Consider the following 17,865-nt stretch of genomic DNA (forward strand, 5'->3'; position numbering starts at 1 on the left):
TTTATAACATTATTCCCTGTGGTGGATTCATCTATATTCTTATGCTAACCTGAACTATAGAAATACTAAAATTCAACAAAAAACTACTTGATGCCATTTGCAGAGCTGAAGTAATCTGACTGGTAAAGTAGGTAAAACCTATCTGAATACTGGTCAGTTGTCATGTCCGCCCATGTTCAGGTAGACAAAAACTGACAAACAAGTACCTGAAATGACCAAGCCTGTCCTATGAAGTCAACACTTTGTTAGCTGGACAATAATCGCACTCACAAAAAGCAATGCTGGTAAAACATGAATTTTCCACAATCGTTATTATTATTATTTACAGTACAAACTCGATAAAAGGTGAGACAATTAAAAACTTGGAACACATGCTTTAGCAAGTAAAACCAAACACCACATTTTATTTCAAAGTAACCATCCAGCTGAATAAGTGAGGCAACCTGACCTCGTTGTAGGCGCTCTTTTGCAAGTAGTTGTCAACCACGTTCACGAGGGCTCTGTAGGAAGTGCGACAATCTTGAATTCGCATGGCACCGATGGAATTCGGGGCATCCTGTTTATATTTCTTCAGCGCGTAGTCCACATCGAATTGCAACTTGTAAAAACAGAGCTGCTGGTAAAGATTCTTGCTCGAATACTCTTGACGTAAAATCCCTCTGTCGCAGCACGGACACGGCGGACCCTGCTTATCGCAAACGGTAGGCACCAACCGTGTCCTGTGTTTACACGCGGTGTCGTCACACACGAGCCAATTTCGATAATGCCGGTCGATATCGGATCGGATCTGTTGCACGACTTGGTTCTGTAAATGCTGCAGAAAATGTCCGACAGTTTTTTGATCCCCATCCCCGCATTCCAACAGCAAAGTAGGTTTCCACGATGGATCGGTATCGGCGAACACACCGCTTTTCATCATTATCACTTTCCCGGTTTCGGGACACGTAAATTTCACCGGAGCGCACCTTGAAAATTTCTCTTCTTCCGTAGCCTGAAACGACAACAGTCGATCTTCATCGTCTTCTTTTTGCGTGTTCATCGACTGCCTGTACCCGGCCGGATCCAGGCCGAGACATTGCGCGATCCGTGCCGAATCCGTCCCGTCAACGGGCTCACACAGCCTCATAACGACGGGATGCACCTGCTGCGCCAAATAGTAGACCTCGTCGATGACAAGACTCGGATTCTGTTCCACTTCTTCGACGGCGTAGGCTCGCTGAGTGGCTGCGTTGTTGGTGCCGTCCTTGCAGATAACGTACGACACCACGTCGCCGGACCTCAAATGCTTGCTCATGTTGCTGTTGAGACGCAGCGCGACAATGACATGAGGGAGACTGTTCTTCGCGGGATAGTTTTGGGGATCTTTGGTCAACTCTTTATTGATAGTATAAATTTGTATCGGATACTCGTTACCTCTAGTTTTCTGTCCGATTTCCTCCAGCTTGCCGTGTATGTTTTCGACAATCGTTTCCCTCGGCTGATCGGACAGAATCTCGCTAACGGCGTAGTTACCCGCTACTTTCGCCAGCTCGCTCCAGTCTCTCCTTACGATATCCAAACCTTTCAATTCCTTCTTTGTAATATGTGTTCCGTCTTGTTTTTTCTCCACCTTCAAGGCTGCATACTTCTTTTTCTTCAGCAGCAGCATAGACTTGTAAACGCCGTCGATATCAATTTCCAAAAGTCTGTATAACTTGTTCACTTCCGATTTCACTTTGTTCCCCAACTTGTAGACTTCTTCCAAATCATTGCTGTTAGTATTAATCATAATGGAATCAGTGTCGCCATAAATGACTTCCAAATTCATCATCTGTGCCAGTTCTTTGGTGCGCATCAACGTTTCGCGACCCATCCGAGTGACGAGAGCGGCCAGAGGCTTTGCGTAGAAGCGGGAGTTGCTAAATCCCAAGCACCCGTACATACTGTTAGCAGTCAATTTCAACGCCTGCTGCCGAATGTTGTATTGTGTGTACTCGTCAGACGTCACCGACGGGTTTTTCATAAGATTCTTGACTGCGCGACGGCGATCCACCAACTTTTTGATCTCAGTCGGTAAAATACCGGTTTCCAAGTCACTTTGCGGCACTTCCGGAATGTAGGATTCAGAGTCCCCCTCAGATCCTGGAGGAGGATGTCGATCCAAAGTGGTAAAACAGATGTTGTATTCTTGAATGATGGATGGATAAAGACTGTTAAAATCGAGTAGCAAAATATATTTGTCATAAAATCCTTTTTTTGGCTCGAGAACCAGCCCCCCAGCATATGACGCTTCCTTCTTAGTGGACTTGCTTTTGGGACCAGTCCTCTTGTCCGGAGGCAGAAAACCTTTTTCGTGAAAAGCATGCAAGAGTAAAAATTCATTTCTCTCGGATCTTCCTCCGAGGAGAGTTCTCGAAAGAATATTCCCAGCAATCGAGGTGATCTGATGAGCCAGAGGCAGCGCATTCAGCTCGCATGCAATGTTCAGAGCATAACTGGCATCGAGCAATGTATGCCTCACCAGCCATATCAAATTTTCTGAAGAGCTGTACATATTTCGAATGGTGTCCAAAGGTACATCGGTTCTTTTCTTGTGCATCACTTGTTCAGTGAGTGTAGATAAATCATAGCTTTTACACCGTATCAACTCTTTGGACATTGTCTTCACATCACATAAAACCCGTCCACACGTTAAAGCTTTGTTATAAAATCTTCCGACAGCCGACTGTTTTGGCATATTATTTCGCCGCAAACGTCCAACTCTGGACCAGCCAGGTACCTTACAGGCCATAATTCTGTGAAGAATTACGTCCAAATCAAAATCATTGATATTGTGCCCCACAATTACATCCGGATCAACCTTTTGTACTTTCGCTAGAAAATACCCAAGAATCATCCTTTCGGTAGGGGCAATTTCAACAGCTTCTGGTATATTTTTAATAGCATCACGAAGATCGTAGGGGAAAATGCAATCATTGGGCTTACTAATAGCACAAAAGCTACGTTGAAAATTTGGTTTCGGGGCAGCTTTGTCAAGCGGAAATTGATTATGCACTAACCCAGCAATACCAATGAGTTCATTTTGATGCATCTTCAGATTCGGCAAGGTCTTCGTCGCAATTGTCATCACAATTAATGGTGGCGGCGGAATATCAGCAATCGGCGTGATATTGCATGGAGAATTCACAAACGCTTCTACCTTACACCAGCTCACCGGTTGCGAGTTTAATTGTGGACAACGAATATCAATCCAAGACGGACCGTGGATATTGCGTCGTACCAAAAAGGATTCAAGAGCTGATTGATGTGTACCGAAAACATGGCTGAAAGTGTCGCCAGATAAGTCTTGAGGTAAACAAGGATATTCAGCCGAGTATTGAATTTCCAAATACTGACTGTGTTCAGGTATATCCGCCTCGCCAAACACATATTTCTTTTCCACCACTTTTGTCTTGAATTTCATCACTTTATACCTTTCCGCAATTTTTCCGTCAAATTCCTTGTAAACGTCCTGCAAAGTTATTTCCTCGCCGCTTGACAAGTTACTCTCGCGAGGTAGAAAATAGACTTGTCTCTGGATATTTTTTACCATCACACAACAGCTGACAAAACATTTGGCAGAATCGATAAAAACTTTGCCAAAGAGATAGATCACTCCTGGTTGCTGGTAAATATCTTCATATGCGTCTAGCCAATACATGCGAAGCACCTTATTTCCGTTACTATCAGACACGAGAGGTAGCTGTGATGAGTCCACTACTATGTCTACTTCTTCAGTAGTGTCAAGCGCGTCTTGCTTGATTTTGTCCCAATCGAGAGATTTTAGATTACTCAAAGGAGGACTCACCTCACGTTTTATCTCATTTTTGATCTTTTCTTGAGACGATCCAAAGTCATCATCAAAATCGATATCACTGATATCCATCATTTCATCGTGCTTTTCGATTTCTGCCGCATCTGTGTCAATTTTTTCGCCGGCCATGTTCTTACTAAGAGGAGTCTCCGTCTTTATGCGTTTGGCTGGAGGCGTGACCGGTTCATTGCATTCGGCCGTATCATACCCATCACCAGTTAAAGGAGCTGCTGATACGATACGTCTTGGTTTGATCCTCTTGTGAGGAAGAGATGATGGCGACAACATTGCTTGCGGTAAAGTTGCATTGTAAATCGGAGGAGTTTGTGAAGTCCTCTTGATTTTAACAGGTCTCAGCGGCTTCGACAAGCTTTGATTTGGTGTGGCAGAAATCTCCTGCAATATATCGCCCAATAACTCATCCTCTCCTAAATCAGCAGTCTTTCCTTTATTTTTCTTTTTTGACGAAATACTAGAAAGCATATTCTTTATATCATTCGATTTGACCAATTTGACCTTTTTCTTCGAACCCTTTCTCGCTTTTTTCACATCTTCAACATCGATTTTCCGCATTTCCTCTACTTCTTCCTGTTCATCGTCAAATATTTCTCGGCCATCATCAAAGTAACCGCCGGAACCATCATCAACAATCCAATCGTCATCTTGACGTTTTCTGACATTTTTGACGTATTCTCTCTCGTCGACTTCATCGTATACATTCTTGACGTCGGACACTTCGTATTTGACTTTCTCGCCTCGGCTTTTCGCGGCTCGAATCTTTTCCAGGGTAGCCTTTCTGCCGTTTCTATCTTTTCTTTCCCGTCTCGAACGGGTCGCTGCCAGACCCTGCACCTCTGTAGCAGGATCTTCGGGCTCTGACATAGCGTATTGATAAAAACTTTCTCGGATAAAAGTATAAAGGATACAAAAGAACGCCGTTCAACTTAACACCAACCGTTACTTTTCGTGCAGTAAAAATATGCTCAGCTGAGTTGCCTTGCCGCCAAAATATACGACGGTGCTTCAAAATGTATGTGACGCACTTCATGTACATTTTTAAAAGGAGTATTCTGCCTCAAAAAGCCTTGAATATAGAAACAAAACATTTAAAACATTGAAATAGGATTGATAAGATATATATATAATACAACACAATATATACCTGTATTAGTATCTTATCTACAGCAAAAGATGGCGAAATATCTGTCATTCTGGATTCTGCTCCTCAACTTACTGTCCCTTCGCTCGATGGATTTGGTTCGGTGAGTATGACTTGTTTTGTTGTGATTTTTGCTTCAGCTCAGGCTAAGGAGTGTTTTTGCATTGTGCGGTGCGGCTGCAGCATTTTTGACAAGCGGTCCGGATATAAGTATATAGCGCGTTGTAACTGTAGTCTTTGTTGTAGCTTAGAGCTGCTCAGAGCTGCTAGCTACATACCGGCATTCTATAACTGTAATCGTGTCACACGCTGTGAGTGTGGGGGCTGTTCCCTTCCAATTTTCTAGCAATATGCCTCTTCACTTCGATGCAAGTCATTTCGTTGGACCCAAAATCCAATCTCTGCAAACTGAAAATTTACGTCTACAGGTACCATGGAGCCGTAATCGGCTACCACACATTAGTTGATTTGATAAATACGTTATATTAAAAAACGTGAGATCACAACACCATGACAAAAATCTCTGTATTTGGTACTTTTGCAGGAAAAGGTGAAAGAACTTGAAACGAAGAATGCACTTTTAAATCTGCGCCTTGCCAACAATCAAAATGAAACTCGAAATGTCAGAGAAGATATCATTCGTTTCAAGTGAGCTTATATTCGTGGTTTGCTTGTGCTACAGAATGATGTCATATAAGTTAGCTATAATGACTTGATAATAATTCGCATCACAAGTTAGGACTATAGGAGTATGCAACCAGTGACAAACAAAGTCAAATATTTCTGCTAATTACGGTAGCTTGCTCTTTTGTTAGGTCTTGTTAACTAGTTAGTAACTACAGTACTAACTAGTTATCTATAGTTGAATATGAGAAATTCCAATCCATGCCTGACTTGAGGAGGAGGGTTGGTGCGATGACATGCAAAATTAGGTCAAAAACATGCAAAATAAGGTCAGTCGCGACATGCAAAATAAGGTCAGTCACATGCAAAATAAGGTCAGTCGCTACATGCAGAATAAGATCAGTCACATGCAAAATAAGGTCAGTCACATGCGAAATACGGTCAGTCGCCACATGCAGATTGCAGAATAAGGTCAGTGGCATAAGAAAACAGTAGGATTTGAAGTAAATATTTGGATTTATACGTGGACTGTTAATATTCTACGTGCGACTCACCTCGTAATCGTAATAATCGTCTGATTACATTTTGTTGAAACATCTTCAGATTTAGGATATAGATGGGGAATGTCAATCATGAAATTACTATATAGGAAAGATATTTTGAATCTATTTTTCATAAGAAAAAAAGAATTGGATTTGTAATTGAAGTGTGGATTTGGATTTAGGCGCGGACTGATAATAATATTCTACATGCGGATGCGACTGACTTCGTAATCAGGTTAATCATGATTATCTTTTGATTGAAACATAATAGGATTTAGGATATAGATGTTGAAAGTAGGCTGCTATACAGGAAAGATATTTTGAATTTATTTTTCATAAGAAAAGAGTTGGATACGTAATTGAAGTATAGATTTGGATTTATGCACGGACTGACCTTATTTTGCATGTCGCGACTGACCTTATTTTGCATGTGACTGACCTTATTTTGCATGTCGCGACTGACCTCATTTTGCATGTTTTTGACCTTATTTTGCATGTCATCGCACCAACCCTGTAGGACTTGAGTCTCGAGTACTGGTATCAGAATCAGTGGTGTCTATGTCATGGGCATAAACAATAGGTACTGTTCTACTGCTGGATGGGTATGCGGTAGTGTGTTCGCACATTAACCCTTTCAAAATCGGACTGCACCAGTGCAATCGGTCAACTTCATCTGCCCATATCTCTTTTTGTCTACGTCCTAGAGGCTTCATTTTTGTTTGTAGGGAAAGCTAGCAATCTTCTGATTTTTATGATCCCTAATTCGAAGGAATAAGGCATGACAATTTTCGAGTACCGACGGTCTTACGTGAGGAGTTCGGCCGAAAATACGTATGCCTAAAAAAGTGGTTATCACCCAAACTTTCCAGATATTTTCCGAGTGGGAAATATAGTCAGAAATTCTGCCAGAACATCAGAAGTAGACTTGTACGGTATTAATTATATGTAATTTTTCACCGTTTCAAACATGAAACCTTATTGTGGGATGTATTCTGAGGGAGTTTGTGAATTGTGGTTACGCTTCGGTGATTTTCAAGAACATAGTCAAGTTAAAATTCAAGTTCCTGACCGAATATGAGTCATAAACAGGTTTACTATGCATGCAAATGGTTGGATACGACAGGAGAAAGTATACCACGTTGTTTCATGCCATTAACTGGGCGGTAGGGATCCGTCATGGTATTGATCTTGAACTTGACCATTATGACCACTCACTGACCACGCCCATATGTAAATTCTTATGTATTTTTGATTTTTCAATATCTGGCGAGCCGCGCTGTTTACAGCCATGGTTGACGGCTCGTTCGAAACCAGGCAACGGTGGCTACGCACTGAAGCATCATTTTTTGACTCTCTGACGCTATCCTGGGGTCAGTCTCGAAAAATGAAAAAGGGAAAGAGATTTTTTTTTAAAAGTTTGTTTATTTAGTCTTATAAAAAAAACCTAGACATGTATTGGGGTGTCGATAGAGGGTGGAAACGGTAGAAGGCTACACCCCGCCCGGTTTTAAATTGGAACAGCTCAGATTCAAATCTCGGCGAGGTCACGGTATGAATTTGAAAAGTGATGGTCAGTTCTGCAAAAAATCTTGAGATTTCAAAAGGGTTAATACATCAGCATTTCAATCAAAATAATTTAAAGCTTTTAACCAGTTGAAGTTGTGCATCTAAGATGCACTTAATTATTCTCTTGAAGAGCCAGACACATTTGCCAATACCATATTGGTTTGGCTATATCAGGGGTCAGTAACCTATGGCTCGCGAGCCAGATGGCTCTTTGGGGTATAAGCTATGGCTCTTTGCTAAATTTTGATTTTTGTACTTATTTTGTCAATATTGCAGCAACTTTATTTTTTCAATAGATTTTCATCGCGGTCAGAATAATTATTCTTGTAACAGTGTAAACATGTCTTTGAGAGCTCAAGACAATTGCGTATTCAAGGATAGGGCCTCGGAACCCATTTTCAAAATCCTCAAATTAAAGTTACCAAAGATGTAGCTTGCAAAAGATCTGTAACCCAAGTTTCGCATGCTCAAATAAAGCAACTAGCATGCTTAATAAGAGTTTTTACAGAGAAAATATGGCACGCACAATGAATCTCGTGTAGTGAGTTCGAATTAGTGCTACCACTATGACGTCACGAATTGTGACGTAACATTCGATTGACATGCATGGCTCTTTGGGAGTGAAAATGGAAGATATAGGACCAATATGGCTCTTCGGGCGAAAAAAGGTTCCCGACCTCTGGGCTATATTGTTTGACATGATCCATTTAAGCATTGCACTCCAAACCCTTACTATTCAATAGATATATATTTCTATTCATTGCACGAAATATCGATTACAAGACTTCCATATGCAGTTACTAGGGTTGTAATGACTCAAATCATGACTTGAGTCGCAATTTTTGATGACGCGACTGTTTATTATCTGTTGGAATGAACCTTGCAACTTGTTTACCACATTTTAGTTACGTGCAATTAAATAATACGCGGTAGAACGATGATTTGCCTTGTGAGCCCACATGGCACAAAATCACGTGCTGGAGCACCTTGTGACTTCACAAATATTTACCATTTTGGCCTATTTCCATCCCTTTCATTTATTTGCAAATAGTTCAGTATTTTTTTCTTCCATATTCAGGGTGCTGAATGAAGTGCAATGGAGAACAAGAACTCGGATGTCAGCCCAATTTCAAGAAACAAAGAAGAGATTGTGTGAGATCAAGTCAGATTTGAAAAACCTCGAGTCCAACGTTCGATACGCATTTGACGGTGCTCAAAATCTTTTCGACGGGCATCTGCAAGATCTGATGTTACGTTTCGAGAAAGCCCAACTGAAAGATGGAGATCTTGGAGAACTGATCGGCAGAGTAACTGAATTGGAGGATGCGTTGCAGGAAGCGAATGACAATCATATCAAAGAGAAGAAACGAAGGAGAAAACTTCACAACACATTAATTGAATTACGGGGAAATATAAGAGTACATTGTCGCCTTCGCCCTCTTCAAAATTTCGACAACAGATTAGATCATTTCAAGGAAGAATTCCTTGAGAGAGGTGACGCATGTGGCTCACCGACGAATTTAGGCGAACTTGGGTCACCATCAGAACAAGTCATTCATCCAATTGATGACGAAAGTGTTGTTGTTACTCAACAAAAACCAGGATCTACCGCAAAGAATTTTGAATTTGATCATGTTTTCTTTCCAGAGGATGCTCAAGATGTTGTGTTTAACGAAGTGCTACCGTTGATTACATCGCTATTGGACGGCTATAATGTTTGCATCATGGCGTATGGCCAAACTGGTAGTGGTAAAACGCATACTATGTTAGGCAATGAAAAAGAACCTGGTGTTGTACCGAGGTCTGCAAATGAACTTTTTAAATTAATCGACGAAAAAGCACCTGGTAGTGTTTCTGTTCATGTGTCTGTTGTGGAAGTGTACAATAACGAAATCTATGATTTGCTGTCGGAAAATCCCAAAAGCACGAAGCATGAAATCACGTCCACCGAAGAAGGCGGGTTGGATACGACGTCTACAATTCAAATGCAAGTTCATTGCTCCGCGGAAATTGAAAAGTGGACTGCGCATGGCTTGCGGAATCGTGCGATGATAGCAACTAAAGTCCACGAACATTCTAGCAGATCGCATTTGGTCGTTACTCTGACTGTTACGAATCACGAAACTACCGTGTCTTCACCGAGGAAATCGTCTCATGAACACAGCACTATGGCATCCCCATCACTTTTATCAAAGAAAGCCCGTCGGCTTCCTCAGCCAAATCTTCCGACCATGACATGTAAATTAGCAAATTCGCAAAATTCCGCTACGTGTGACGATAGGGATGCGATTGTAACTGCGGGAGATAGTTACAAAACAAAATTGCAGCTCGTAGATCTAGCAGGTAGCGAGTGTGTCGGTATGTCAGGCGTGACGGGACCAGCGTTACGTGAGACGTCGTGTATCAACCGGTCCCTGTCCGCACTGTCGGATGTGCTTTGTGCGCTGTCCGAAAAACGGTCGCACATTCCGTACCGTAACTCTCGGCTCACGAGGCTCCTTCAAGACTCGGTGGGCGGCGACGCTAAGCTTCTGCTTATGCTGTGTGTGTCCCCGGCGCAGCGGTATCTCGTCGAATCAATGCAGTGTTTAAACTTTGGACAAAGAGCCCGTCAAGTGCAACGGGGTCCTCCTAAGAAGCGAGGTTACTCCGTTATGGATTCACCGACTAGGCCGCTCTCCCCACGAGACAGCCCGTTAGGTGGAAGGAAATTACGCTTCCAATAACGAATTCGTTCAATCTCGGTAAGCGGACTGTTGTGCGACACCCGTTACTGTTTCAATTGGCAAGGGATCGGGTCAAATAAGAACTCACAAATGCCCTGACAGACTCTATTGCAGTTGTTCTCAAACTTTCTGTCTTTGCGGACCCCCACCCCCAGTTCTAGTTGAAATTTAGCTCAATTGTCATGCAACCGCCATCTGTCTTGTGCAAATGTATGCTCGATAAACAGCATCAAAATGACTTTTATTGAAAATAACATTACGCTATTTATGTAGAAATTGGGAAGATTTTTTTTATTTCTTAGCGAGCTATCGATCTGATATGAACGAGTGCCAAAAATCCATTTCCACAAAGATAGGTGGTGGCGAATGTAATAATAACGTGTGACCCTTCTGGAGACACCTTTGGGTATGATCGCAACCATAGGCACCGACTTTTATTTTTTTACGAGGTGGCGAAGTCTTGTGACGTCATAATTGTGCCATATCGATGACGTCATCTTCGAACTAAAACGCACTTTACTACATGCCGCTGGTGTACGTGCAGCGTTAAACCATTCGTGTGACGTTTTCATACCGGCCCTGCACTCATTAATATCAAACCATGCAGTCGAGTTATTAAATGCATTCTTAAAACGGTACAATCATTCGAAAGTGTAACTGCGGCCTGCGCTGGCCTGCCAAGTAATACACGACAACTCTCGAATATTGCAATCAGACAATAGTGATGATTACAAACGCGAAATCGCGCACCCATCAGATATTGTCTCTTGCGGTTTCTTGGCTTGCTTCGCGTTGACCAACTCCTGTCGCGGCAATTATCTGCAGATTAAAAGAGCGATTTGGGCGGCATTGGTGCATTTCCGATTTGCGTTCGCGAAGCATTTCGGGAGTACATCGGTCATTTCGTAAATTCAATTTGCATGTCGACGGCCGCCAACACATACTAATTGAATTACGTGTTGACGGCCGCACAAATTTCCTTCTACGGCCGCAGGTTGGCCACCCCTGGGCTAGAATTAATTCCACTTCCGGGCGCATGCCGCGATCTTATCAATAGAAATTCACTGTCTACCTAATGCGTAATAGTTTGATATTCGCTATTGTTGTTCATGATTCGAGTACGTCAAGCAATCAAATTTACCGGAATGTAGAAGGTGCCCTGTTCGAACGAATCGAATAAAATCAAAATTTGTGCCACCCAGAATCTTGTGATGCATCAATATTTGACAATGGCATGGCATGGTCTGCTGCACGTTAATAATGGAAGGAACACTGAAAAATGACTTTGTGCGACAATTTCGGAGTACGAATGTATCAAGTAGATAACGAGAGATATGGATACCGTAATGGCAAACGAGAAAGCGTGTATTCAGGGTTGTAATGACTCGAGTCATGACTCGACTCGAGTCAGACTCGAGTCACGATTTTCTAATGACTCGACTTGACTCGAGTCGTTTTCTCAAAATACGGAAATGACTCGACTCAACTCGAATCAATCTGTGTATTGACTCGACTTGGACTCGAGTCATTGCGCATGACTCGAATCAAGTCATATGACTCGAGAATCGGACGGCCAAGACCGACATTTCATTGTAATTTCGAAGAATAGCAAAGTAACCACACTATTGGGATTTCGTCTATTGATACTGGTACTCGAAAATGCGACCAGAAACTGTTAAAAGTGAAGAAAATTTGTATATTATAAATGCGAACCATTCAATATCACCAAAAAGAGTTATAAAAGTGGGTTTAACCAGACTTTAACTGGAAACTGAGCAGTCAACACAATGACTCGGACTCGGACTCGAGTCATAATACCATGACTTGGACTCGAACCCCTGCTTGATGACTTGGACTCGGACTTGACTCGGTGATGAATTGAAAATGACTCGACTTGACTCGAGTCAAAACTATAAAAGTGAGATTGACTTGTGACTCGGAGCCTTGTGACTTGGTTACAACCCTGCGTGTATTTGAATCAGTATCGCCACGAATGGGTTGTGAGTCTGACTATAGACAACTAACCCACGGTTACCTAGGTTAGTTATCTATAGTCTGACACCGTATTGAGTAGCTTTCGTCGCGACAATTGTTTTCTTTCATTATATCGGTCTTTAAGCTGTATTGATGCATTTCCCGAATAATGTCACTGGCAAAGCATTGTTAGAGAAACTAATCTGCGCAGAAATGAATTCCAATTTGCAGGCACACGCCAGCACACCCTTTAATTTCGCGCTCCGATTACCAAGACTATCACGAAGCTAGCTAGCTCACGAATGGTTTTGTAAACGAATATGAGCGCACATAATTTAGATTTCAGAAAAGCAAAACGTCTATTTGGGCGCCTGATCGGGTGAACAGATCCAGGGCGGTGCTTCTCAGCACAGGCTAGGCGCGTAGCCAGTCGAAAAATTTGGGGGATTTGGATTTATTTCAAATTTACCAATATAGCATCAATTCAATTCGGGTCAAGTATATGTGCAAATGGCGATCATATAATCTTTTCGTATTGACGATTTTAGGCGTATGATAAGCTCGCCAAAGAGTCGCGGAGTGCTGTCAATTAGCGAGTCCCTGATCCCTGGTGAGCAATTAAATACGCGCGCGTATTACGCAGTCTTTGCGACAGTTTTCGCTAATCAAAATGTCCGAACTTGATGGCAGCGAGTTCAAACCTTTGTCGTCTTTCAGAACTCAAGCCATGATATACACATCTTCTGATCGTTACGTTTAAGTCTTAGCGGGAATAAATTTCGCACGTTAAAGCCTGTTTGCAGCGATTTGATGTTATTCAGTTTCGCGATGTCGCTTTTTAATCAATATGACATAAAACGATCACTAATTAGTGTAGACTCGACCGCATTGTCTCCAAACCAGCGAGAGGTAGGAGCCAAAGCATGCTATGCCCGAGACGCGATAGTTAGGCCAGCAATGATATCTTTCACACCAGGCCTATTGCAGATACTATTGTGTAGGCCAGCGATGATATTGTGCACACCAGGCCGAAGCCGCCAATGCAGATGCGATTGCGCAGGCAAGCGATGATATAGTGTGAACGCCACTATTGCAGATGCGATTGTTCCAGCCTGCGGAACCAGGCTTGTTCGAGACGCGATAAATCAGGCTAGCGACGATTGCCACGCGCAGTCTCGCACGGGAATGAATGACCTAATTTCGTGACCATCTCAGCGGGAGATCATCGCAGACTCTTCTCGCTAATTGGAAACACGTTTCTCGCAAGTCAGCCGCGCGGAACACTGATAACACAATTATTGAATTGCAACTGAATATTAGGGTTAGAATGATCATTGCAACATGACGGGGTTTCGCGTTTCAAATAGGGAAGTTCGACCCTCGAAACCACCGTGGCTACGCCTACGCGCCTGGCACACCCGCGTATCGAAATCGAAGACGTCTCTTGGTCGCATCGATTCGCCTGATTACTGATTACTGGTCACAAATCACTTGGGCGTTTGAGCATTTTGTACGAGGTAACCTCGTAAGTCGGCGCCTATGATCGCAACCAATGTTCCCTCTAATTTTTCACGACTCTGCGCGCACTCACCAACTTACTGCGCGGTCCCTTGACCGTGCGTAACGACTTGAAAAAAAAAGGTAATCAATTTGGTTGGACTGCCCTGCGCAATTGCGCACGCGCGCAGCTCACAGGGAGCAGTGACCGCAACATATATGGCACCAAAATAGAGTAGCATATTTTAATGCCCATATAACGTCCAGCAGGCATTTGACAATTTGGCTATTAAAATGAGCTTGCGAATAAGAATATTCCATTTCTGTTTAAGAGAGTCCCCAAGTTTTAGCAGTTATGAGGCGAAACTTCCCCGTGATTTCTCTAATTTAAAAAATGCAAATTAGGTTATCAACCATTTTCCAAACTTGAAGGTTTCGTTGACCCCCTGAAAATGCTTCGCGGACCCCGTTTGAGAACCACTGCTCTATTGCAATAAAGATAAAGAATTTCCATGCTTTCAATTCGTCATTCTTGCAGACGCTGACTGCTTATGTTTGTCCTTGCTGAATATATTACCCCTAGGTGTGTGCCTGTTCCTAGTTAGCCTACTACTCAAAGTCTCACACCATGAAGGGTAGCAGCTTTATACTACATGATAAGACGGTGTTTTTACTGATCCATGTGGGAGCCTTTCTTTCAAATATACAATATGGTGATAGATTATAGGCTTACCATATTTTGGAAATCTAAAAGGAGGACACTTTTTCAGAAATTTGAGACTTGCAAAACCGGAGAAGAATTCTCAAAAATCGGTGAATTTTTCCCACTTTGTGATCCGTTGACTAAAAAAAAAAGGTCAACTTCTCGCTCAGACCTCAAATCACTTCGAAATAACCGCCGGAGCGTCACTTCTGTGCTAATTTACGTCATATCACTCGCATTTTGCTATAAATGTGACCTAAATTTTCAAAAAAGAGGACAAAATCTCAAAAAAGAGGACAAAAGGGCGTCCTCCGAGGACACTTTCAAAAAAGAGGACAAATCCTCTTAAAAGAGGGCGTATGGTAACCCTATATATTATGGTATGGAACTTTCAATTTACCTGCACACTGCCAATGCGTCGTTTTTATGTATACAATTCTGTACCCACGAGAAATACCTAGAATCTAGCTGTTGTTGGAATTCTACTTGTTTTAGAATGTTGATGTGGATTATCTTTATTCGTTGAACATGAGTTGAATTTTCCAAAGTTAGGGTTCAGTCGCTAAAGGAGTTCCAGTGAGGCTAATAAGTTCAGCTTTGGCAAGCTATATCAAGAGGTGGTCAGAAACGAAGTGCGTATACCATATGCTTTTGTAAGTATTCAAGTAGGTTTTCCTTTTTTGTACGACATGCCCAAGGGGTTACGTGTGCTCAAACTTCGGTTCGTCGGGCTTGACTACTTTTTACAATATGTATTTTGTAAAACAAAGTAGTTTAGGACAGTTGGGCATGGCATTTATGGTAGGGTTACCATATTTCTGTGACACAAATTCCGGACACTCTTTAGCGCCCACTAGCGGATTTCAAAATGAGTTATGGGGTCACACTAGCAAAGCTTTGGTCATAGACCAGAGGTGGTCACGATCCGTTTCAGGAGCAAGTGTCTGTGTAACCGGGACCGAAATCACATTTTCAGCCCCTTCCCACCCAAATGAACAATGATTTTGAGCCCACCATAGGGTATTCGATGCAACTTCGGCGGGGGGGGGGTTGCTATATGAATCTGGTTTCTATATGCATCTGGTCGTTAAATTTTCTGATAGATTCTGTCAATAATATTGGTTGTTCCATACTCTCCACCCACATGATCAGAGTTAGCGGTAGAGCTGGTAGAGGATGATGAGTTCGAAAATACAGAGGGCGTAATCGTACATCGCTAAGTCATGTTCAGTTGTTCACGTCCCACCGATAAGCTTGTTTATCAGCCATATGCAGGTGCGCACCACGGAGCATTAGAAACACCCCACATCCAGTGGTTTCCAACTTTTCATGGTAGCGACTCGATCTCCAATTTGAAAATGTACCGTGGCCCGGATCAAAATTTGACGAGCTAATTACTAGAAGAAGTGAAAACTATTTGCCCAGACTTACTCACGGGCTATTTTGGAAGCTGATTACGTTCAACATCTTTGCGAACCCCAGAATGAAGGCAAACGACCGCCAAGTTTGGAACCACTATATATCATTGAATAAAACATTTAAACGGCCTTATAGATCTCTAGGAATATACCGTTCTCCCATAATTGCGATTGCAATTAGGCTTATTCCAATAAATGAAGGTTGTTTTTATTTATATTTTGTTGCACTTTTTGTGAGGGTGGTAGTCCCCACTCCCCATATTAAAATTAATAGATGTGGTAGTAAATCATCGCGCGTAGCGCGAAGAAAAATATCATGCATTAGCATAAATATTCCCAAAAATAAAGTTTTAATGTTAATTTACAAAAAAATCATGAGCCTACGTCAAGTCTTCAAAATTCCGGACATTTGGCATATTTTAGAAATTCCTCCCGGACGCTAGTTTGAACAGTGAAATTCCGGACATGTCCGGGAAATTCCGGACGTATGGCAACCCTAATTTATGGGTGACATTGTTGGATGAACCGCTTGAAATAGCTCCAGCATAACGGTAACGGAATATATTTTCGGTTTGCATTCGTCTATAGCAGTGGTAGGAAACCTATGGCTCGCGAGCCATATATGACTCTTTTGGGTATAAGATATGGCTCTTTGCCAAATATGTATTATTGTACTGAATTAATCAATATTGCAGCGACTTGTTGGTAAATTTTCATCACGGCCAGAATAGATATTCTCGTGGCAGTATAAACATGTATTTGAGAAGTAAAGACAATGTCGTCTTCAGGTGTAGGCTCGTACCCACTCTTTTCAAAATCATCAAATTTATGTAACTGTCACGCCGGCGGCCAACATCACTCGCGAATTCTATGTACCGGCTCGAAATCTTGAATTGTGCGATACATTGATTAATCAGAGAGCATAGCAGACATGGCGACGTCCATTTCAAAACGCAGTTTTCAAATACGCATTGTCTTACTGATCTACGGCGCGAAATGAACTGTTGTGGATGTGAGTATTACAAACTCGAATTATGAACAACGTCATATGTTCCCTCTCAGCTGCGCACGTGCGCAAACGCGCAGTGCTTTCACGGTCTCTGCGCACAGAAAATCTAAGTTGCGCACAAAGAATCCGAAGTGGTGACCTTTTTTTGGTCGTTACGCACTGTTTTCCAAGGGTCTGCGCAGTGAGTTGGTGAGGGTGCGCAGACTCGTTAAAAATTAGAGGGAAACATTGGTCATAGCTATCCACGTTCTTGATTGGTAAGTACAGCTCCGTGTAGTATACTGGCGATAAAATGTAGGCGTGTTGCGCAACGTTATGTTACCGCCGAATACTTTGACAACTGAGAAGTCGATAAGTATTTCGATTTTCGGAATCAGTGTGACCATAGTGTCCTATATGGTGTCGACACAGGCAAATCTCACGCCTCAGTGAAATTGTATCACGTCACAATTTCCATTTGGCTACAGGCAATTTGACGGTCATTTTTGACCGGCTTGACGAGCATTAAATTTGGTAAAACGGGTATCAATCGAAAGCTGACTCTGCACTGATTACGAAAATATAAATTTTATTCCGCTTGTGTCCCTGGAACTCCCACAATCAGCCTCGAATTTTTCATTGTTATATAGATTGGCACTGGGACGCAACAATGGCGGAAAAAATAGGGCCAATATGGCTCTTCGGACAAAAAAGGTTCCCGACCACTGGTCTATAGATTACTAACCTACGGATAGATACGCAACTCCTGGTGGTTACGCTTGGGCAAGCAGTTACTCCTATTGGTGAGCAATCTAAAAGCAGCATAATTGGTAGTG

General features: G+C 42.3%; 2 protein-coding genes across 2 annotated transcripts; one reads left to right on the top strand and one right to left on the bottom strand.

Moving 5' to 3' along the window:
* Nucleotides 1-296: 296 nt before the first annotated feature.
* On the bottom strand, nt 297-4,845 carry LOC145450121 (DNA polymerase alpha catalytic subunit-like). The gene has a single exon (XM_080328606.1). The coding sequence runs from the start codon at nt 4,712-4,714 to the stop codon at nt 404-406; it is 4,311 nt and encodes a 1,436-aa protein (XP_080184732.1). The 5' UTR covers nt 4,715-4,845; the 3' UTR covers nt 297-403.
* A 208-nt stretch (nt 4,846-5,053) lies between these two features.
* Nucleotides 5,054-15,197, top strand: LOC145450127 (kinesin-like protein KIF25). The gene is made up of 3 exons (XM_080328616.1): nt 5,054-5,419; nt 5,536-5,639; nt 8,802-15,197. The coding sequence occupies exons 1-3, from the start codon at nt 5,342-5,344 to the stop codon at nt 10,447-10,449; spliced, it is 1,830 nt and encodes a 609-aa protein (XP_080184742.1). The 5' UTR covers nt 5,054-5,341; the 3' UTR covers nt 10,450-15,197.
* The last annotated feature ends 2,668 nt before the right edge of the window (nt 15,198-17,865 follow it).

Source organism: Botryllus schlosseri, chromosome 11 (genome assembly GCF_051294905.1).
Source record: "Botryllus schlosseri isolate E-star chromosome 11, Bs_hap1, whole genome shotgun sequence".
Lineage (NCBI taxonomy): Eukaryota > Metazoa > Chordata > Ascidiacea > Stolidobranchia > Styelidae > Botryllus > Botryllus schlosseri.